The following is a 23,007-nucleotide window of genomic DNA, read 5'->3' as shown; positions in this document are numbered from 1 at the left end:
TAATTGCTAAAACTTGGAAGCAATCAGGATGTCCTTCACAAAGTGACTGGTGCATCCAGACCAGAGAATATTATTCAACACTAAAAAGCAATGAGCTATTAAGCCATGAAAAGATAGAGGAAAATTCAATGCATATTAGTAAGTAAAACAAAGCCAATCTGAAAAGGCTACATACTTTATAATTCCAACCAGGTGACATTCCGGAAAAGGCAAAACTATGGAGACAGTTAAAAAGATCAGGGTCGCCAGGGGTTGGGGAGGAACGAATAAGCAGAACGCAGAGGATTTTTAGGGCAGTGAAACTATGCTGTATGATACTATAATAATGGATACACGTCATTACGCACTTGTCAAACCCACAGAATGCACAACACCAAGAGTGAACCCTTATGTAAAAGGTGAACTTTGGGCGATAATGATGTGCCCACGTAGGTTCACTGACTACAATAAATGTAACACTCTGGTGCAGGGTATGAGTGGTATTACCAGTGGAGTAGTCAATATTATATGGGAACTCTACGTTCTGTTCAATTTTGCTGTGAGCCTAAAACTGCTCTGAAAAATAAGGTCTATTAAAAAATTACAATGATCTGAATAAAAATGAAAATACAACACACCAAAATGTCTTAAGACATGGCAAAAGTAGTGCTAAGAGAAAAATTTGTAGCACTAAATGCACACATTGGAAAAGAGGAAATGTCTCAAATCAACAGTTTAAGCTCTTCTCCAAGAACCTAGAAGAAGAGCAAAATAAACCCAAATCAAGCAGGAGGAAGGAACTAATAAAAGAACACAGATAAATGAAGTTGAAAACATAAAAGCAATAGAGAAAAAATCAATGAAACACAGAGCTGGTTCTTTGTAAAGAACAAGAAAATTGAGAAGCCTCTAACAAGACTGACAAAAAAATAAGATGAAAGAGACCAACAAACAACATCAGGAATAAAACAGGAGATTATCCCTTCATACCTTGTAGGCATCAAAAGGTAACAAGGGAATAGTACTATGAGCAATTACTAGTATACACACATATTTGACAACTTAGATGAAATTGGTAAAATCTTAAAAAACAAAAACTGTAACAACTTACCCAATATGAAAGAGATATTCTGAATAGCTCTCTAACTATTAAGAAAATTGAATTTGTAGTTAAAAACTCCCCCAAATAGATATTTCCAGCCCCAGATGATTTCACTAAAGAATTAACACCAATCCTATCCTATGTAATAAAAGGCTAATATGCAAATTGTCCCTTCGGGCGGGAGTTCGACTGACCAGGGGGGAGTTTGACCGACTGGGAGTTCGACCGCTCTCTATGATGTACACTGACCACCAGGGGGCGGTGCGGAACATGGCAGGCGTCAGCGTTGTGGCGCTGGCAGCGGGTGGCAGGGGAGGCGCTGCCGGCCCCGATGGACCCCAATGAGAGCAGGACTGTGGCAGGATAGTGGAGCAGGTGAGTGGATGGCGCCAGGCTAAGGTGGGATGCCAGGTGGAGCTGCAGGGCTGTGAGGCTGGGGGTGCGAGCTGGGGCCCAATCTCCGCAGGCCACCCTGAGGGACCCCACCCGTGCATGAATTTTGTGCACCGAGCCTCTAGTTCTACATAATCTCATCCAGAAAAGAGAAAACACTTCCCAATTTATTTTATGAAGCTGATATTAAACCAAATAAAGACAATTAAAAAAAAACACACACAAAAAACAACAACAACTATAGAACAATATCACTCATGAATATAGGTATAAAAATACTTAACAAAATATTAACAAGTAGTATTCACCAATATATAAAAAGATTTATATACCATACCATGAAGCTTACTTTAGGGATACAAGTCTGGTTCAATATTAAAAAATTCATCAATGTAATCTACCATATTAACAGACTAAAAATAAAAACTCATGTGATCATATTAACTGATGCAGAAAAAGCATATGACGAAATTCAACATCCATGCTTGATAATAACTCTCAGAATTTAGGGGAACTTCTTCAACTCGATAAAGGCATCTACAAAAAACCTCACACATGACATTATATTTAATGGTAAAAGACTGATTGGGAACAAGACGTGTACTCTGGAAAACAGTTTGGCAATTGCTTAAAAAAGGAAATACACAACACGTCCATTCTCAGCATTCCTATTTAATATACTTCTAGAAGTTCTAGTCAATGCAATAAAGCAAGAAAAAGAAATAAAAGGCCTGTTTTGCTCAGTGAATAGAGCATCAGCCTGTGGACTGAAGGGTTCCAGGTTCGATTCTGCTCATGGGCATGTAGCTCAGTTGCAGGCTCGATCCCTGGCCCTGGTCAGGGCGCATGTGGGAGGCAACCAATAGATGTGTCTCTCTCACATTGATGTTTCTCTCTCTGTCTCTCCCTCTCCCTTCCACTCTCTCTAAAAAAAAAATGAGTGAAAAAGTATCCTCTGGTGAGGATTAACACAACAACAAAAAGTACAATCAATTAAAGGAAAAACCAATATAAGACAAGGAGGAAATATTTGCAAACCATTTACCTGACAAAGGACTAGCATCTAGAATATGTAAAGAATTCTAAAAACTCAACAGCAAAAAAGAAAAAAAAAAAATCCAAACCACAAGCAAAAGATCCAAAGGGCCATCTCACCAAAAATATATAGCACATAAAAAGATGTTTAATATCCTTAGCCTTCAGGGAAATGCAAATTAAAACCATAATGAGACACCACTACGCACTTGGCAGAATGGCTGGTATAAAAAACAGTGACAACACTGAATGCTAGTGAGGATGTAGAGAAGCTGGATGACTCGCACGTTGTTGGTGAGAATGAAAGATGGTACGTGTACTCTGGAAAACAGTTGGGCAATTTCTTAAAAAAGGAAATATACAACTTCCATGAGACCCAGCTATTGCATGTCTGGGTATTTATCCCAGAGAAATGAAGACTTGTGTTTACACAAAACCTGTACACTCGTGCTTATAGGAGCTTTATTCCTAGCAGCCAAAACCCAGAAACAACCCAGGTGTCCTTCGAAGGGTGAATGCTTGAACAAACGGTGGTGGTATATCCACATCATGGGCTATAAAGAGAACACACTATTTATGCAAACAACAACCTGAGTGAAAATCCAGAGAGTGAGAATTATGCTGACTGAAAAAGGTCAATTACAAAAGATCGCACATAAACGACCAAGTTTTAGAAATGAAGAACACACTAGTGGGCTAAGGAGGAGGCAGGGATGGGGGAGAAGCAGGTGTGGCTGTACAAAGGCATCTTGAGGGGCCTTCCTGGTGATGGAATTTTTCTGTGTCGTGACTATACCAGTGTCGACATCCTGATTTTGCACGATAGCTCTGCAAGATGTTAACACTGGAGAGATGTGGGTAGAGGGGATAAGGGCTCCCTGTGTGATTTCTTAAACTGCATGTAAATCTACAGTTATCCTATCTAATAAAGAGCTAATATGCTAATTAGACCAAACAGCAGAACGTCTGTCTGGACAACTTTCCAGATGAAGCCGGGGCTGTGAGGGCCGAGCCCCGTGCACGAATTTTGTGCACCGGGCCTCTAGTCTCTAAATAAAAGGTTTAAGTTTAAAAAGTTAATCAAACTGAATCTACTCCTAATGTCTTCTGGCATCTGAAAGAACGATTGCTTCCAAGAGTTTTCCGCTTGCTGTAATTTTGCTAGCAGCCCAAAGGTTAAGCTTAAATGCTGCAAACATTTGGGAGAAATCTACCTAGCACCTTGGGCCAAAATATCTGCCAAAATAAACTTGCCTAAAGAGAAATCCCATCCAGGGACATGTATCAGCTTACAAAATAACCGTTTAGCTGCCGTTGCTATGTTCTTGCTAAGCTGCATATTAATCGAGGGGTCTTTGTTTCATCATTATTAAATTCCCTACATTGTTTATTTCCCTCCAAACAGCGATGAGGAATTTCTTTTCTATTTTAGTTTAAAAAAAAATTCATCTGAAAAACAGGAGTCCACTGTCATTAATATTTAAACAAAAAGGCAAAGTTCCTTCACTTGCCATCTCAGCCCTCTCCCCAGAGAAAAATCACTGTTGCCAGTTTGAAGTACTTCTTTCTGGCTTTTTTGTATTTCTAGAATATGTACAGTTTCGCAGGTGCGTGTTTTTACAGCGAGAATCATACTATTTAAACTGTTTTTCAAATTCCTCCACTCCCCGCCCCCACCCCCCCCGCCCCAATGAAATGTCTTGGAAATTTAGTTGTCAGTATATTTGATCTGATTTAACTCATTCTTTCCAGTTGTCTGTGGTATGGATGTACCATAGGCGAATCGTTTGCCTGCTGACACTTCAGAAGGTTCCAACTTTGGCTCCTGCATGCAACGTAGCCACCAGTGACAATCCTTGCACATGCTCCTTTGAGCACATCTGGGGCTATTTCAACAGGAGAGACACCCAGAAGTGGAACTGGGCTTGGAAGGGATAGCCAGCATTGTTGTCTGGCTGAACCACGACCTGCCTCCCCCTCATTTTCAATCCTCTCCTCTCCTCCTCCCACAACCAAGGCTAAAAAAGCTGGAAACTCACTTTGCTGACAGCTAGCGGTGGCCACGTGCCCCAGTTGCAGCCAATTAAACACCAGCAAAAGAATGCGTAAGTGCTCCCTAGGAACGTTTTTGCTTTCCAGGTAAAAGGGACACAGACGTGGTTGGCACTGCCCCATTTCCCTGCCCCGAAGGTGGCTGTGGTGTTCAGAGGGGTGGCGGCCCTGCGGCCACATAAAGGAAAGCCAGGGGAATCAGGGTGATGTCAGCCTTGACCGAGGAGCTGCTGAAACAAAGCCAGCCGTCGCCTACCTCCAGACGGCTTGTTAGGTGAGAAAAATGAACTCCTCCGCGGGCACATGCCGCAGAGTCAGTCTGGTTTCCGGTTACCTTGTAGCCACATGATTCAGGACTAAATTACTCTCTAAAAGGTCTGTGCTCACTTCATTTATTCTCTCACAAGACATCCTGAAGAGCACCCATCCCCTAAAACTTTTATTTACCCTGGATGTTGGCAATCGTTGAGATGTTTAACCAAGCTGACGCATGGAAGCGTTTCATAGGAAGCCGAGCAGCCCTGCATGCATGTATTGGACATGGGGATTTCTTCTCTTGTGACTTTCCTGTGTATAGCCCTGGACCACGTTTTCCTGGACTGCCTGACTGTTTTCTTATTGATCTGTAAGAGTCAATTTCCAGATAGCAAAGCAGACGGAATTAAACTCCTGGGGAAATCTGTCTCTGCGTCTTCACGCTATCCGTCAAATCAAACACAACTAGGAAATCCATCTCCCATGACAGGCCAGGCTGACAGGGACCTCGGGCGCTGCCCCACCACATAGCAAAGGGTCAAGAAGTAATTCAAGTCACGCAAAACACTGTTCCAGCCCGTGCTTAGCACTTCCTTTGCAAATCTACACCCAAAGCCAGGCTTATGAAACGGTGACACACGGCGAGGCAGGCAGAGAGTCCTTAACTCATTTAACCTTCAGGTCAACCCCACGAGGCAAGTCATTAGTATTCCTACTTTACAGAATAAGTGATGAAAGCAAACTTTGAAAACCAATCGTTTCTTTCCTGCCACAAAAAAAACTCACAACATTCCAGGCCCCATATTTAAAAAACAAAAATGATTTAAGTGTTTGCCTGGAATTAAAAGGATGTAGAACGTATTGTGCCTATCTAAATACATCAACGTGCTTACGGTAGTTAGAAGCACTGCTAAACCTGTTTAGTGGTTTATGAATCTGAAGAAGCTGTTCCAAAGTTTGGCTCCAAAGTTTATTGCCACACTGTAATTAACCAAAATTATTTCCATTTTTTAAAAGCAAAAAAAAAAAACAACAACACTAAGTCGAGTTGGATTGTAATGCTTCAGCAAAAAGAAGCTACTAGCTAGCTACCCCACCCCCAGAGCAAACGGGTAAAGAATTCCTCTAATCAGTTAACAATCAACCAGTCTGACACTGGAAAACAAACAAAATGAGCTGTTAAAGATGATAAAAGGCTGTGGTGAAAAGCAATGTAAACAAGTAGAATAGAACATGCACCATCCTGAGTATTTGGACACCGCTTGGATTTTGGATGGACGGACTCCGCTTTAAAAAGCCCTGCAGCGAGAGGAAAAGGGAAAATTGAGGAGGTCCTGATCCCGGAGCCAGGTGCGGGGCAGCAGGAGGGCTGAGGCCCTGACAAATACTCCCTTGCTTTGTGCCCCACCTCGCCGCACAGAGCTGTGGATTCTCTCTCTGGCAAAGCATCACACAAAACACTCAATCCACAGCGGGTGCGGGAGGACAGGCCTCACACCTCCTTGATGCCATTCTACTAACCCCTCCCAGGGGACACACCCAGCCCAGAGCCTGCAGGCCAGGCCCCCGAACTGACGGTCCTTAGGGCAGAAGACCAGGTCACCTCGGTGCTGCCTGCTGGGGCTCCACGGTTGAACAAGGAGGCTCACCTGGTAGAAGTTTTTAGCCAGTTGGTAAGGCACAGAAAAGTGCCTGGGGGTTGTTTGAATTCTCATTTTACATGAAAGAAAACAAGTCTGCAGACAGAATGTTTACAGTCTACAAAAGTGCAAACGGGTTGAACATTCCCACTCGGAGGGTACCTCTGGTTGTTTCCTGCGTGTTCCTGGTGGGCTTGCCCAGGGGGCCCCCCTCGGGGAGAGGCAGTGGAGCGCTCCCCCACCCCATCCAGCTCCCTCAGAAGGGTTGCCCACCTCACCCCACTGGCACAGCAAGGGTGGTAACACTTGGAAGGAAATGTGACTCTTTCCCTAAGTCGGTGTGGCCAGGCCAGGCTTGCAGAGGGGAGGGGTCCCTCCTGCTGAGCGGCCCCCCCCCCCCCCCCCTGACCTCCACCTGGGGCTCAGCAGTAAGAAAGTGAGACAAGCTTTCATCAGCACACAACTAGCTCAATGCCTTGGCCCTTCGGAATATTCTGTCCAAGCCTCTGCACAGCTCAGGAGAGGAACAGTAAGCAGGACACGTGAGAGAGGGGGACGCCAAGTCTCAGAGAGGGGCCACGACAAAAAGGAAAAAAGGAAGGGGGAAACGGAAGAGGGTGATGGGACCAAAACGTGGCAAAATCAAACCAGGTGCTGCGGCTCTGGGAACGGACACACCTGGCCACCCCAGGGCTGCCTGAGCGCCTGCCCGAGCTGGGCCCTAAGTGAGCCCAGGGAGGACCAGGCCTCGCAGGCTGGGGTCACCGAGACTTCGAAGAGCAGAGAAGGGCGGGTGGCTTAGCACTGCCCGGCACCGAGCCCCCACCAGCACTGCACAACCAGCTAAACTCACACAGGCACACAGCCTCACTGTCTGGCGGACACATCCATACGGTACAGGCAGGCGCACACATGTGCACACACAGCTCTCAAGTGCGAGAGTGCACACACCCCTACACCCTCCCTGCGCATGGACACAACATATTCAACCTGCCAGTTGAGTGGTGTAGGAACACAATCACACACTCAAACCCCATCAGGAGCGAACACACACATACAACATCTCTGCAGGCTCCTGCTCACACAGGCAAAGGTGTTTCTGTCTCTCTCCCACACACACCACCACCTCTGAGGTACACACACACCTCTACATAAGATACATACAAACTCACAGCGCATGAGGAAAACATGCGCTCACACCCATCCTTACAATCTCTCAGCTGGAGCGTGCACACACAAGTTAGTGCACACACGCTCATAATCCATCAGGCACACCCACACACTCACAACCTCTGTCTCGTGCACACACATCCTTCCAACCCCCTCGGTCGAGTGCACACACAAAACCCACCAGGGCACACACTCACAACCTGCCAGGAACACACACCCGCTCACAACTTCTCTGTCGGCTTGAGCACAAACACAAACTCACAGCCAGGCAGTCACCCCGCGCACTCACCACCTCCTGCTGAGATGCACACACGACCGCACACGCTCTCCGCCCGCGCAGGCACGCTCGGCCTATCTCGGCCGGCACACGCACACTCACAGCCTCCCCTGCGGGCGCACCCCGCACCCCCGCCCCCGCCCCAGGCCGGGCCAGCGCCGGGCAGCTAGCGCCGGACGGCAAACTCCGGCGGTGCGGGCGGTGCACCGCCCCGGTCCGCAGCGCCCGCGCCCCTCCTCACCTTTCTCGCTGGCGCCCCGCGCCCGGCCCTCGTCCTCCTTGGGGTTGGTCACCTGGGTGATGATGGCCGGGCCGTCCATGGGTGCGCGGCGTGGCGGCCGCCCACCGGCCCGGCCCCCCGCCTGCCGGGCGCGCGGGGGTGCGGCGCGGTGGGCGCGCGGGGCCGCGGGCCGGGGGGGCGCTCGCCGCCGCCGCCTGGGCGCGCCCGCCGCCCGGCCCCGCGCTCGGGGAGAGGCGGCCCGCGCCCGCGCCCCAGTTCCCGCGGCCGCCGCTGGGCTCGAGCGGCCGCCGCCTCGTCACCATGAACCGCGGAGCCGCGCCCGGGAGAGCCGCGCACCGGGAGGCGGAGGGGAGGCCGGGCGCCGCGGGAAGCCGGAGCGGGCGAGGGGGAAGGAGCGAGCGCGGAGCGAGGGCGGGAGGGCGGGAGGAGGGAGGGACGGAGGAAGGGAACGAGGGAGAGAAGGGGGGCGGGCGGGCGGGTGGGTGTGTCCCGGCCCAGGGACCGGCCTCCGCGGCCACCGCCGGCTCTGCCCGCCAGCCCCGGGGGGAGAGGGGTGCGGGGTGAGCTGGAGGCGGTGAGTGTGGGGCGGGCGGGGGGCGCGCGCGTAGGGGGTCCCGGGCAGATGAGTGAGGCGAAGCGTTGGGGTGTAGGGGATTCCAGGGAGGTTCTGGAGGTAGACGTGAGGGGCCTGGGCGTCAGAGGTGTCAGGGGGCTGCAAAGATGAGTGGGTGAGGGGTCTGGGGTGTGAGGGCTGTGTGTGTGTGTGGGGGGGTCTGGCAGACGAGTGGGGGGAGAAGCAGGGCCCGTGGGTGTGTGGTGGGGTAGGAGGGGTGCCTGGTGCGGGGACCCGGGGACTCTGGGACCTGGAGGGATCGCATGGCTGCGGGGGTGAGGATGGGCCCCGGGGAGGGGTGTTTACCCGGAAGAGGCAGGAGTATGGGGTAGAGTGTGGGATGGGGCTGGGGGTCCCGTGAGGGTGTTCGGGGGGAGACGCTGGGTGAGGGGCGCCCCAGTGAGGGAACCGAGGAGCAGGGACGTGGGCGGGAGCGCCCGGGTGTGCGGGTGTAGAGGCTGCTAAGGAGGGGTGCCTACTCCGAGGCGTCCGCGGAGGGGTCCCGCGCGCTGGTGTGCGGAGGAACCCGGGGTTACGGGGGGTTCGCAAGGGCCCGGGAGGAGGAAACAAGGGGTGAGCAGGGGCCAGGATGGGGGCGTCTGCGGACTGGGACGGAGGCTCCAGGCGCGGGGTGCCGGCGGAATCCTTATCATCTTTGTGCCCCCGAGTCCGCGTGCGGGGCCCTCGAGGATCAACCTCCTGGCACGTGGTGGTGTCCCTTCGAGGGGGGCCTGGGCAATGGGAATTTCCGGGTGCTCGACTGAAAGGGGTCCCCACCCCCCCTCCGATCGCGGGTTGGGGAGAGGAAGGGGCCTGTGGCGGGCCGAGCGGGGCAGGGACTGTGCTTCTGAAGCGCCGCCGGCCGCCGTCAAGCCTGGGGCGACGGCTCGAGCGCGAGCTCGACGGGGAAGAGCCCCTTCTCCGGGCCGGAGAGCGGGAGCCCTCCCGCGCCCGCGCCTCCACGTTCCAACTTGGACGCCTCACAGGCAGCTTTGTAAGCCAGGGGGCGGGGCCGCGCCGCAGGGGCGGGGCGGGGGGCGGGGCGGGCGCCCTCGCGCGCGCTTTCCGCCAATCAAGGAGGACGTGGGAGGGCCTGCGGGGCGTGACGTATGGGCCAGGCTGAGTGGGCGGGCTGCCGCCCCAGCGCCCAAAAGCGGGGCGCTGCGTTGCGCGCGCACTCCGGGCCTGGTAGGCTCGCCCAGGCTTGTGCCCTAGAGGAAGCCAGGCCATGGGACCTTTCTCCTGCACATACACTGGAGCTTGGATTTGGGTGCAGCCAGGTCTAGTGCTCACGGGGGAACCAGCGAGCCTCTCCAAGAATGCATTGTACATTTAAGGAAGCGCGCTTCTGCTGGGGGGGGGGGGGGGGGGGGGGCAGCCGGCAGGCCTGTCTGTTCTCTGCACCAGGTGTAGCCCAGTGAGGGTGGCATGTGGGAGACTGCCCTGGGACAGGGCTCCTGTGGCTGAAGCAGGGGAGAGCACTTCAGGGGAGCTGCTCTAAGAGGTAGCTGGGTGAGCAGGGGGTGTGTTGCCCCCAAAGCCAGACCTCCAGTGACATCCTGGTTGTGTGCGAGGGGGGAGGAAGGGTCTTGGTGTCAGTTGCCTTGGCACGAGCGCTTCTAACGGCCCCTTTGGGACCCCAGTGGATAGCCTGGGGCAGCTGAGCCATGAAGGTTGAGAAGTGCTCTCTGGTTAGGAAGGCAAGACAGAGTTAAGTAGCCCAGGCCCCAGGACATGCCCTGCCTAACCCTCCCCAAGTACAGACCAGATTAGGGCCCGATGGCACCCAGGCCGTCCTTGGTCCCTACTTCTGATGCTCTTCACATCTGTTATAAGGGTGGGTTTGGCCGGGCCAGAGCCTGACGAATTAAAATGTTCTCTGAATTCTATTTTAGAAAACTACTGAATTCTAAGGGGTCAGAGAGGGCTTTTCCAGAGATAGCTGTGTGGGGAGATGCTTAGTGTATAACCACAAAGATCAGCATCCCTGCTACCTGGCTGACACAGCACCCCATTAGCCAGGGCAAGGTGATGGGAGCATTAGGACTCACTGATCCACAGCCTGAGGCCTGATTTAGTTTGGGTAGGGGACTCTCAGAGGTTTTGTTCACTTAGCTGAGGCTGGGAAGGAGCTCAGAGCTCAAGGGTACAGGGCCAAAGGAAGTGGTTTTCATGACAGATTCTCTACTGGCCTTTCCTCTAATAACTAGGGGCCCAGTGCATGAATTCGTGCACCTTGAAAGGAGCTGTGGGCAAGGCTGCGGTGGGCACAGGGGTGGATCTCAGCCCATCCTCTGTCCCCCCACCTGGCCCCTCCTGCCACAGCCCCTGGTCCCTTGTCTGCCAACAGCCCTGCTCCCACCGCCAGTGCTCCCACCCGCTAATGGTGTGGAGCGATTGGGGCTGGTGCCGGCAACGGGTGCGAGTGGGGCTGGTGCCATAAGCGGGTGCAAGCGGTGGCTGCTGCCCCGATCACCCTTCAGGAGCATGGGGAGGTGGAGAAGCCATCAGGGGCAATCGGGACTGACAGCCGCCTCTCGCACCTGCTGACGGCGCCAAGCAATCGGGGCCGGTGCTGGCAGTGGGTGCGAGCGGGGGCCGGTGCTGGCAGCAGGTGCAAGTGCTGGGTGGGACTGTGGCGCGCAGGTGTGAAGAATTTTCAGTAACTACCAGAGGCTTGCCCTGATGACAGTGACTGGCGCCCTGCCTTGGTCTGGCATCCCCCACCCCCCCCTCTGCTCACCTGCTCCACCATCCCACCACGGCTGACGCCTGCCATGTTCTGCACTCTGCTGCCTGCTGCTGACGCCCGCATATTCCGCGCACGCCCCCTGGTGGTCAGTGCACATCATAGTGACTGGTTGTTCAGCTGTTCGGTCTATTTGCATATTAGCCTTTTATTATATAGGATGACCCCCAGGACTCTCTAGTAACAATTTTCCCTTACCTGCATCCTCTATCCTTAGCTTCCTGAGATCACCTCAAAACAAACACAAAACAAATCACCCACACAACCACCCAAGTGTTTGTCTCAGGCTCGAGCAACAAAACAGCTTGCTATCTTTTAAAGTCCTTCTTCCCCTTCTCCTCCATATTCTGTTCATTTAAAGTTTCAATTTATTCCATAAATAGTAATAGACATAAAAAACACAGTCCTACCCTTTCATCAATCTATTTCCCTCTGTTTCTCCCTGCCCTTGCCTAGATGTTGACATAATTTTTATGTGTCTATTAAAAATTAGCTAAAATTACAAGGTGAGCATTTTTCCTTGTGGTGACATAATCATTATAACTACCATTAAAATGATTGCTTAATACCTAGATAATATAGTATCTTGGTTTTACAGATAAAGGAGAGATTCAAGAATTGCTGTTGGGACAACTGACTGGCCATGAGGAGAAAATCCATATTTACCTCGGATAGATCAAATTGTTAAATATACAAAATTCATAAGTAAGGAAGTAAATACACCAGAACAAATATGAGTAAATGCCTTTTTGATCTTGGATGGAAAAAAGCCTAAGAGTGACAAAAAACTCCAGAAACGACACATGTAAATTTGGCTCCATTTGTTCATTAAACCAACATTTATTGAGTGCTCATTACGTGCTGGGTTCTGGTCTAGACCCAGAATCTCAGGGTTGTCCGAAAGGAGGTTTTGGGAGCTGGGCCGTCACGCTCTCACATGTCAGATCTAGCCGGGGCTGCCCTGAGGGCCTTAAGCCCCAGGCACTTGGGGTTCCCTGGGGGGAGAAAGCAGAGCAGCCCCAGTGACCTGGGACAGATGCCAACCACTGAAGGCCAAAGCGCATCAAACCTCAGAGCGGGAGCCCCAGAAACAGTACAGGGGAGCTAAGGGGTCTGTCTCTGGGTTTGCCCTTCTCAGCCTGTCCCAGCTCTGCTCTCCCTCTCTGCCTCGCTCCCCACCAGGCTCCATTCTTGGTCTGCCTTTTCTCTTCTCCGGAGGTAGAAGTGCAAAACAACTCAAACCAGCTTAAGCAACCCTGGGGACTATCTTGACGCATGAAACCAAACGGGGTTCCCTGCCTGGGCGGGAGCGTTCTGGGAGCAGTGCCCCTGAAGCGAGGCGCTGGAGGGCCCTAGAAGGAGGCTGTGAACTCCAGCTGCCCCTCCCGTGACTGGTGTTACTAGGAAAGCCAGAGGGCTTCCTTAGGTCCCAAGACGCCCTGTCTGGTCTTCCCCGCTCAGATGCCCACGACATCATTCTTAAGGGCTTCCCGACAGCTATTCCTTTTGCTCTCGACACCCATGCTCCCATGACCTCCTGATCCCTCCTTTCCAGGACTCCCTCTCCCCATCACACCTCGGTCCCTCCCACCAAATGCCTCTGTCCACTGACACCTGGGGCTTCCCAGGCACCGTTTCCCTCTGCCCTTATCCCCAGGGATGCTTTCTACCGGGCCCCACGTGGGACGTGTGTAAGGGATCCTTCCCACCTGGAGACACTTCACTCCCAAGTACTAGGCCCCTAACGGACCAGCGGTCCAGCAGGTGTAGTCTGCCCCCTGGTGGCCCCCGTGTTGTGAGGTCCTAGTCCTGTGCCCAATTGGATAGAAAGCTGGCTCCTGTCCCTGCCAGCTGCCTGGGGTTGACCATAGCCAGACTGGCCTCACTCATGTCCTTCACCTCACCTAGCGGTTTTGATTTGCACTCCTGTTCAGCTGCCCCCAGGGTGTTAACAGAAATCCCTCAGGAATGTGAGGGTCTGTGTGCTTGTCTGGAGGGTAGAGAGTAGGGAATTGATATCCCCCCACTTGGCAGCCAGTCTTGGGGTCGGAATGGAGTGGCAGAGTGGATGCTGGCTGCTGGGGAGGAGAGACGGGAGGTCAGCCAGGGTCCTGAGCACAGAGGCAAGGACGCCCGGCATAAAGTTGTTCAGGGAGCACTGGGGGAGCTGGAGAGCAAGGCACAGCCTGGTCTGGGACAGACTCTGGGGCCTTGGGCTGAGATGTTACAGCCTCAGGGTACCCGAATCCAAGAAGACTTCCTAGAGGAAGACACCCCTATCCCTTCCCCCTAACTCCAAAATCCAAGCCCTGTCCTGCCCAGAGAACTGGGGTGGAAATAGGGGACACGTCTCAGGGCCTCCCTCGGAGCCCTGTGTGGGGACAGGACATGGCCGCACCCTGAAAGCCTGTTACAAAGGAAGAGCCACTGGAGCAGGCAGGGAGGGCCCCGTGTGTCCTCAGCCCATTGGCAGGAGGGGCTTTGCCTCCTGAATGGAGCAGACAGAGAGTCCCAAAATGATTTGGCGACTCTAGAGCAGTGGTTCTCAACCTTCCTAATGCCGCGACCCTTTAATACAGTTCCTCATGTTGTGGTGACCCCCACCATAAAATTATTTTCGTTGCTACTTCATAACTGTAATTTTGCTACTGTTACGAACTGTAATGTAAATATCTGTGTTTTCCGATGGTCTTTGGCTCTACAGCGGCAGTTCTCAACCGCTAGCAGGGTCGCCTAAGACCATCAGAAAACACAGATATTTACATTGCAATTCGTAACAGTAGCAAAATTATAGTTATGAAGTAGCAACGAAAATAATTTTATGGTTGGGGGTCACCACAACATGAGGAACTGTGCTAAAGGGTCGCGGCATTAGAAAGGTTGAGAACCACCGCTCTAGAGCCAGTGAGCCCCTTGAGGTGCGACCCCACAGATCGATGAATTGCCCTGTCGATATCTCTCCTATGTCCCAGGGCACAAGGTGTCACCTGGCCAGGCTGGTGGAACTGCTCTCGCCCAGGTTCCCCAGGCCCTGGGCTCTGGCCCAGCCACGGGTACTCCCTTCATCCCCTGACCTGCGCTTGCAGAGCTGACTCGGACGGACCCAGACATGCCCACAGCCTGTGACGTGCGCTCTCTCACAGGCAGGTCTGGTCACAGATGTGCATCTTGGCACACACAGGTACAAGCTACCTCGTGCACAGGCTCAAGTGCAAGCCGGGGCACAGTGCACACGTGACTAGGCTGTCTGCCCAGGCTGGTTTCTCCCGCCTTGGCACTGCAAGGTTCTCCCTCCTCCCCCACCGTCTGGCATCCATGTCCCAGCCCTGCCCAGCACTTGAGCCCTGCCTCCCACCCCTCTGGTCTCCTGGGACTCTCCTCACGGACATGGTCACAGTGAGAGCAAAGGAGTCTGCCGGCGATTTCTGTTTTTCCACAAACTTCCCCAGAGGCCTAGGTGGAGAGAGAGAGCTGGGCTATCTCCATTGGAACTGGGGGAGGGGAGGATACAAGGAGAAAAAGTAATGTTAATAAATCAGCTTATCCATTTCTGTGTGTCTCCCTCCCCCTGCCCCCAACACCTCACTCATTCGCACCTGCTGTGCTTGGTCCTACACACACGTCCCAAACGCAGCACTGAAGCCGATTCTCAGATGGGTCTTAACCCCAAAGACCCACCACTGTCTACCCAGCCCTGCTCTGGTGCTAACATGGCATGGGAGGCACTTCCTGTGCCCACATCTGCCTGCTGGGCTGGGTGGGTGGAGGGGGAGGTGTGTGGGGACCCAGGGCTGAGGAGGCCCCATCTCCATGGAAAGAGGCCACACGCAAGTGCTTCCTTCCTCTCTCTGGGCCTTGCTCTTCCAGCAGGAACACGGCAGAAGATGGTCTGTGGTCCAGAAGGGGGCGCCTGTCCTGGTCTGAGCTTGGAGATGGGACTGAGGAAGTAAAATGTCTGGACATTTGGAACCATTCGAACTATTTTTAAAACGCTGAACGCAAAATGTTCGTGAGAAATGAAGAGACTTGCCACGTGGGTTTGGCCAGACCTGGAGAATTCACCAAGCCCCTTAACGTGGACTGTTTCTGTAAGGCCCCGAGAGCTCCTGACGGGGGGAATGAAGGTGCGGCGGTGTCACCCATGCTGCGTGCTTACAGGACGCCAGCCTCTGACTGGGCACCACATGCTCCCACGGACACAAGGGGTGGAGACTCTCTTGGGGGAGGACCAGCATGAGGGGCCCAGAGCAGGGCTCTCTGTCACCGTCACCCTCCCCGGCCCCCCCCCCCCCCCGAGGCCTCACAGGGATCCAGTTCAGGCCCTGGAGAAACTCACCCCCTGGGAGGCCTCCGGGATGATTGGGCTCCACGGCTGACCCCCGGCAGCTAGACCCCGCAGGACCAGGGCACTCCTGGCCAGCGCCCCCATTGTTCCAGGATAAGTCCTTGGCATGCTGTGTCTCAGCTGTATCTCCCGTCACTGTTTCTCTTTGGGCCTAAACACATGTCCTCCTGCTAGCAACTCACTAATTTTCCCAAGTCCTAGTTTCACTTCTGGGGAGAGAGAGAAATCTGTTTGGCTCAGTTCATTACCATCGTTCAAATTCCTATGGTTGTATAAAATATTACTCGAAAACTTAATGACTTAAAAAAAAAAAAAAAAAGCAACACCTGGTTGGCTGGCTCAGTGGTTGAGCATAGACCTGTGAACCAGGAGGTCACACACAGTTCGATTCCCAGTCAGGGCACATGCCCGGTTGCATGCTCAATCCCCAATGTGGGGCCTGTGGGAGGCAGCCGATCAATGATTCTCGCTCAGCATTGATGTTTCTCTCTCCCTTCCTCTCTGAAATCAATTAAAAATATTTTTAAAAAATCAACAAACAGATATGCATATGATCTGCAGTCTGGACAGGACACGGTAGAAATGGCTCATCTCTGCTGCACATGGTGTCCCCTGAACCCCTTGAAGACAGCGGAGTGGGGGGCTGGTCTCATCCGAAGACTCACTTTCTCAGTCACCGTGGATGCCGGCTGTGCCCTGAGACCTGGGGCTGCTGGCTGGAAGACCCCCACACGGCTGTAGCAGCTGTGCCTTTTATTTACTGTCCTCGGGTGTTTCGACATCTTGGGGCCTTGCCGGCTCTTGCTCGAGTGGCTGCCCCTCCCAGGCCAGGCAAGCTCGTTCCTAGAGATAGCAAACTGCCCGTGAGCACGTCTCACCTTGCAGACCAGCCAGCCCACACCACGCCTCCGCGAGGCTCTCCCGCTGCAGGCCACTGTTCCTTGTCCCTAATCACCTCAGGGCCCCGTGCCAGACAGCCAGGGACAGTCCCTGCACCCCAGAGGCCACCGGCGTTATTCAAACTAGCCAATCCTAAGCCTGCTCACCCTGCCTCACCCGTTCCTTTCTGTGGAAACCACACCGAAGTCTCTTGACACAGTTTCCCTTTCTCCCTCTGCCTCCTGACCCAGATTGGAGCTTCCCCGTGTGGCCCCCCCCCCCCCGAAGGCATGGTGTGCCCCCTTCTCTTGGGAACTCTGAGTATAGCACACTCTCTGTCTAGTGGCAGTTGTCTCCTGTCTATGGGCCTTTCCGTTCCTGAATAATAAGAAAATCTGTGTTTTAAAAGAGCGGTCTCTCCAGTGGCGTGGGCTTCCTCACACTATGGAGGCTGGGTAGCCAGGGCGAGCATGCCCTGAGCAAGAGAGAGAATGATGTCACGTTTTATGACCCGGTCTCAGTTACTCTGGGCCACTTGTACTGCATTCTGTCAAAGGGTGGCTGGCTGCTTGCAGGGTGGGGTGGGGAGGGAGAGGATGCAGCTGGGATGCGCAGGGAGAGAGAGTCCTCACGCATGGGCATGGACGCCACGTGGCTGGGGAGGAGGCAGGCTCTGGACCAGGAGCCTGGGCTAGGTCACGCTCCAGTCCGGAAGTTCAGGGACTCTGATCATGTGAAGTGTGACCTGGCCTGCCAGCCTTGTGTTTCTTTGTTGCGTCCTGGTTTGGACTGGATGGCGTGAAGAAAACCCAGCCAGCACACAGAATGTGGGCCTCCACTGTTCTCTGGCTCCACAGGTGTCAGACACGGGCCTGCCCTGGTCCCACAGGCTGTGGGTGGGGGGTGGCGTTTCCAGAGGCGGAGAGATTGCCCCGCTCGGCCCCCCAGGCTTGGGGAAGAGTCTAATGCAGTGGGGGCATGTCAAGCTCTGCCATGGAACGGTCTCCACTGGTCCTCACAGCCTCTCTGTGCGCTGGAGATCAATGCTGCCTCTTTACAGAGGAGAAAACAGGCTCAGAGCGGGTAAGAGGCGCGCTCAGTCACACAGCCAGAGCGCAGAGCTCAGAGAGTCATGTCTGGGGCTCCTCCCTGCCTAGGAAGCAGCTGCTCAAGGTTTCAGGGCAAGTCCTTGGCTGGGATTGTTTCCAGATCTTGACTCTGAGCTCTGCCATTCTTGCACACTGTGCCTGCAGTAGGGTGGCTCAGAAAATGACTGTCCCTAATTGATTTGAAGCAGGGATGGCACTGGCAGAAATCTGGACCAGTATTCTGGGATTAACAATCATTACCAACACCTCCTTGGCCTGAGTGGAGACGTGTTTATTTGGGGTGAGCAGGGTATGGCCAGGGGCTGAGATGGGCAGTTTTTCTGTGCTCTGGTGATGAGGCCTGAGAGCCATGATGTACTAGGTACGTGCTCAGAAGACCCTTAATTCTTCAGGAAGCTAAACTCAGACCTCTAGACTGCCTATCTGTTGGCCTGTTCCCAGAGAGAAAGGAGGGGGTAGAGAGAAATGGCAAGAGAGTAAGACGCAGCCCCAAAGTTATGTCACACGTCAGGATTCTCTTGCATATGCTGTTCTCTCTGCCGAAATTGCTGTTCCCTGCTCTTCCCCTTGGGTAGCCTCTCCGGCTCCCCGGGCCCGCTCACGGGCAGCTTCCTCCTCTGAGTTCCGTACTCCTGGGCTATGCCCTCCCTTGGCCTTTGGACTTACTCATCGGGAAAGAGCAATTGCAGGGTGAGAAGGCAGAGGTGGCATACATGTCCCCTGGACCAGTCTCAGAACTGACTGAAGACATCCTAGCTCTGGCAGAGTGGGCGGCACCCTCGGATGAGACCACCCGCGTGCCGCCCCTGGTTTCTCTTCCTACCTGGAAAAGCTGGATGTTCCAGGAACATTCCCCTTCCCAGCACTGAAACACGCTTCTCCCTTCAGAACTCAATTCAACTTCAAAGTTTTCTTTTTTCACCTGGCCGGCATGGGTGGAGTGTTGATTTATGAACCAGGAGGTCACGGTTCAGTTCCCAGTCAGGGCACATGCCCAGGCTGTGGGCTCCATCTCCAGCGTGGGGCATGCAGGAGGCAGCCAATCCATGATTCTCTCTCATCACTGATGTTTCTATCTCTCTCTCCCTCTCCCTTCCTCTCTGAAATCAATACAAATATATTTTAAAAAATTAAAAATAAAGTCTCTTTTTTCCCTTTATGTACACAGACACATCTCCCGCAGTGGGGTTCAGTGAAGGATGATTAGCTACCCCTCTGGAGCTGTGTAAGGCTGAGATCAGAAACCGGGAGGCAAGATTGCTTGAGCCTCTCCGAGACAGCTAACGAAACGCAGGCTCTCCGCCCGGGGAGACTGTCTGGACCACAACCGCTTTTCTCCATGTCCGAGGCCTGGGGCTGCGTTCAGAGGTAAGCTGCTTAATGACCAAATGGGTGATTTCTATCAGGGCTGTCTCTACAGCTTCCTTGCTGCTAAGCTGGTTTTAAAGTTCCAGGGGCAGCGAAGGATGCCCCAGCAGTGGCAAGGTTGTCATCAGCGACGCCTCACTCAAAATCAACTCAGGAAAACGGGTCTAAACCGGATAATACAAACTGGCTGTGTTATATGAGCCCTGACCGGGGATGGAACCTGCAACCTTAGCGTATCGGGATGATGCTCTAGCCAGCTGAGCTACCCGTCAGGGCTGGAGCATTATTGGTAACGTTAACTGTCATGCCTTGGTTAAGGCCACTGTAAATTTTGTGCCTTTGTGTGTCCCCTTTCTAACTGAAAGGCATCGTGTGGGGAGGTGCTTTGAGACAGGGTCAATATTTTTAGTCTCCTCAAACGTTTACCTTCCAGGTTCAGCGTCTGTTGGGGACGCTGGCCCGAATCAGTTTCTGCCATCAGCTTTCCGGTCTGGTCAGTGGGGGGGGCCGTTCAAGTTGGCTTCTGTGAGCGCTTGGCAGATGCCCATTATTCGTTGAGCTCTTGCTCACTGTCTAGGACAGTGAGTCCCCAGCTCATCTTGTCCTTTCTCGGCACCAGTCCTGAAAACAGTCACTTATTTAAGGAGGCTTGGTTATTTTGGGGGGAGAATGGTGTTTACAAACCAAGATCTGGGTGCTAGATATGCTCATTAGTATTGGGCTGTTATTGATCCTCGGTTCATTCAGTGGACACAGAATAAATTTCTATCTGTCTATCTATCTATCTATCATCTATCTATCTATCTATCATCTATCTATCTATTATCTATCTATCTATCTATCTATCTATCTATCTATCTATCTATCTATCATCTATCTATGTCATCTATCTCTTCTATCTTCTAATACCATGAGTTTATAGTGATTCCTCCAATTCCTGTCTAATGCTACATGATTTATTATAGCTTCCCCACTTCCCACCATTGGAAACCTCCTTCTCCTTCAGTGAGAAACTTGACTCCCAGCACCCACGCTATATTTGTATACCTAAGATCAGAACCCCCAGAGTGCGGCTTCAGAATTGCTAACCCATTCCACGGCAAAGTCCAACCCACTGAGTGGAGGTCAGTATTTGCTTATGGTTCTCTTTGTCTTTTGTCAAAATACTTTATTCAAATGTGACTTGGGTTAGTTCTTCCACCCCCTAATTAGGGTCATTTTTTTTTTCTTTCTGTCTGTATTCTATTTTAGGGTTTCCTCCCATTCTTGTTGATTCTTTTTCAGGTTCGTGGAACGTTCATGTGGTCCCTGAAGTCAGAACTAGACAGAAGGGTGTCCTCAGAGAAGTAGCACTCCCCCATCTTGGGTGCCTCACCTCTAACCCCACACCCTCTCCACCCCGCTTCTACCCTAGCGTTTAGGTCATCACCCCCATTCCGTTCTGGTTTAGCCTTCTGGGTTTGGTTTTCTTGTTCCGTACAAATAGAAGATACACGTAAACAGTATATTCCTGTTTCTCACTGCCTATGTGAAAGGTGGCATGCAATAGATACTCATTTGTACCTTTCTTTTTCCCTTAACCTAGCCTTCAAACCACGCTCGCTAGAGGGTGATATATTGTGCATGGTAATTCTATTGGGACAGAAAAGGCAATGAAATATGTTCCACTCTTACTGTCTTGCATACAGACAATCCCAGAGGGCACTTTACAAATTGACAGTCAATAAACCACTCCACCCAGGGGAGAAATAGAGGAAATTCCAAGACGAAATGTTAATATCCACGACACAGAGGCCTCGCGATAAAAAAATAAATAAAGAAAGAAAAGAAATATTCCAGCTGATGAAATGGGGAATTTAGCAAAGAAAGAATTTTGGGGGTAATTCTAGTTCTAGAATGATAGAAACCAAGATCTTCTACATTGTTAAAAGGCAAATTCAGGAACTCTTCAGAGAATAACACAGGTTTTCTCTGTTATATAGGGTTTGGCACATGGCATATGATCAATGGGAAATGGATTTGAAAAAGGAAAGTGTATTAAGCTGAGTGCTATTCCTCAAATAAATTAAATGGATGCATCTGTGTCTGTCCTGGCCTTTATTGAACTACTTTAAATTTGGGGAGCCTAAAGAATCATCAGACCTGATACTGTGGCAGATACTATTTTGGATGTATATATGATGCAATCATTTTATTGTCCCTTTTTGGTTTACAATTTTTTTTTCTGGAATTGCCACTGTTTCTAACTGGCATTATTAGTTACCCTAAAAAAATGTCTTAAATAACAAGGCATCCTGCTTTACCCCCCTGCAGATATCTAACACAACACATGGTAACATTCCTGGTGGCAAAATGCCAGTGTTTTAAGTCAGTATGCCACAGTTCAAGGTCATATATTTAAGACAGAACAATATTAATTTTCAGAAAATTTTAGGAGAAACCTGAGTAAAGAGACTTAGGCTCAATGAAGTGCTTTCAACTCATGGCCTCAGAGCCTGTAGTTAAGCATACATACATACATACATGAACACAGACATGGAAAATAATCTATGCTAAACAGCTTAGAATCAAAGTAGGCCTCTGTTGCCTTTATAGGATTATTTAACATTCAGATGTTTCTAGTAGCTGCAATGGCATTGCAGAGGAAATGATGCCAACAGACACCTATCGACATAGTAGCATTTCCCTCATCGTTACCTGGGGGTTAAGAGTGGTTTTCTTGACATGATAGAGTTTTGGAGGGCCTGAGAATGGCCCCATGTCTCTATGGTCTGTTCATCATAATTCTCAGTTTTTCCATAATTCTGCAACTTGAAATGAATGCCCAGTTACAACATTGCTTTTATAAATTGATGGTGGAAGTAGGTTTTTGTTTTTTTAAAAGGCACTTGCCTTCTTGTCTTTTCCCACTAATTGCCTAACTTAATTTCTTGATTTGTGTGGCCTCTCAGCACTACTTCACTGACGTTTGAGGGAGTTCCATGTTCTGTTCCCATAAATACCAAAAAAAATATCCACGTGCTTTCAAAGCAGTTGTCGGGAAGGCTGCCCGACATGTCCTGACCACCAGGGGACAGCCGGGAGCCGGATTATTTGATTCCTCGCTGACTCTGGATGGCGAGTGCTGGTGCTGCCCTCACCTCGGGCCTTCCCCTCCAGCACGTGAGCTGGCAGAGCGCTACTGCCATTCCAGGGGAGATCCTGGCTCTGCCTGTCATGCCTCACCTCACCCCCGTGCCTCCTGGCTCCTGCACTCTGGCCTCTGGGCTTTCCTCAGTATCGTGAACAATCTAGGCTCCCACCTGCTACCGAGGCCTTTGCACATCTGTTCCCTCTGCCTGGAATGCTGTCCCCTCCTTTTTCACCTACTTATTTCTTCTTCTCGAGCATCTCTGTTCCTAGGGAAGCCTTCCCTGATCTCCCAGAAGAGGCAAACCCTGCCATTTCGTGCCCTTATCACACTCTTGGTATGATTATTTGCATGATTATATGTATGATTACTATTAGTAACCCTAGTTACACAGCCTTGGGGGCTGAGGGCTGGGGTGGTACCCTGGAAGGCCCCGTGCCCTCCCTGGGTAGACGCACTTCCACACCCAACCTCATAAGAAACTCATGTGCTGATCCAGGATGTCCTACAGTGAGAACTGTGAAACTCATGTGCTGACCTAGGATGTCCTACAGTGAGAACTGTGAAACTCATGTGCTGATCTAGGATGTCCTACAGTGAGAACTGTGAAACTCATGTGCTGACCTAGGATGTCCTACAGTGAGAACTGTGAAACTCATGTGCTGACCTA

The 23,007-nt window shown here is 51.6% G+C and overlaps 1 protein-coding gene across 3 annotated transcripts in view; it reads right to left on the bottom strand.

Annotated features, from left to right (window-relative positions):
* The window catches only part of CTDSPL (CTD small phosphatase like), a 104,772-nt gene extending 96,342 nt beyond the window's left edge, over positions 1 to 8,430 (bottom strand). For 2 of the 3 annotated variants that reach the window (XM_008154948.3, XM_054729812.1), the window contains exon 1: positions 8,145 to 8,319. In XM_008154948.3, the coding sequence (XP_008153170.1) occupies positions 8,145 to 8,223 (79 nt within the window). In that variant the 5' untranslated portion in view covers positions 8,224 to 8,319. Of the gene's footprint in view, positions 1 to 8,144 lie in introns of all 3 variants that reach the window. The other variant, XM_054729813.1, reaches the window with a different exon arrangement.
* Between the last annotated feature and the right edge of the window lie 14,577 nt (positions 8,431 to 23,007).

Source organism: Eptesicus fuscus, chromosome 18 (genome assembly GCF_027574615.1).
Source record: "Eptesicus fuscus isolate TK198812 chromosome 18, DD_ASM_mEF_20220401, whole genome shotgun sequence".
Classification (NCBI taxonomy): domain Eukaryota; kingdom Metazoa; phylum Chordata; class Mammalia; order Chiroptera; family Vespertilionidae; genus Eptesicus; species Eptesicus fuscus.
The sequence above is the reverse complement of the archived record's forward strand: the minus strand, read 5'-3'. Positions and strand labels throughout refer to the sequence as shown.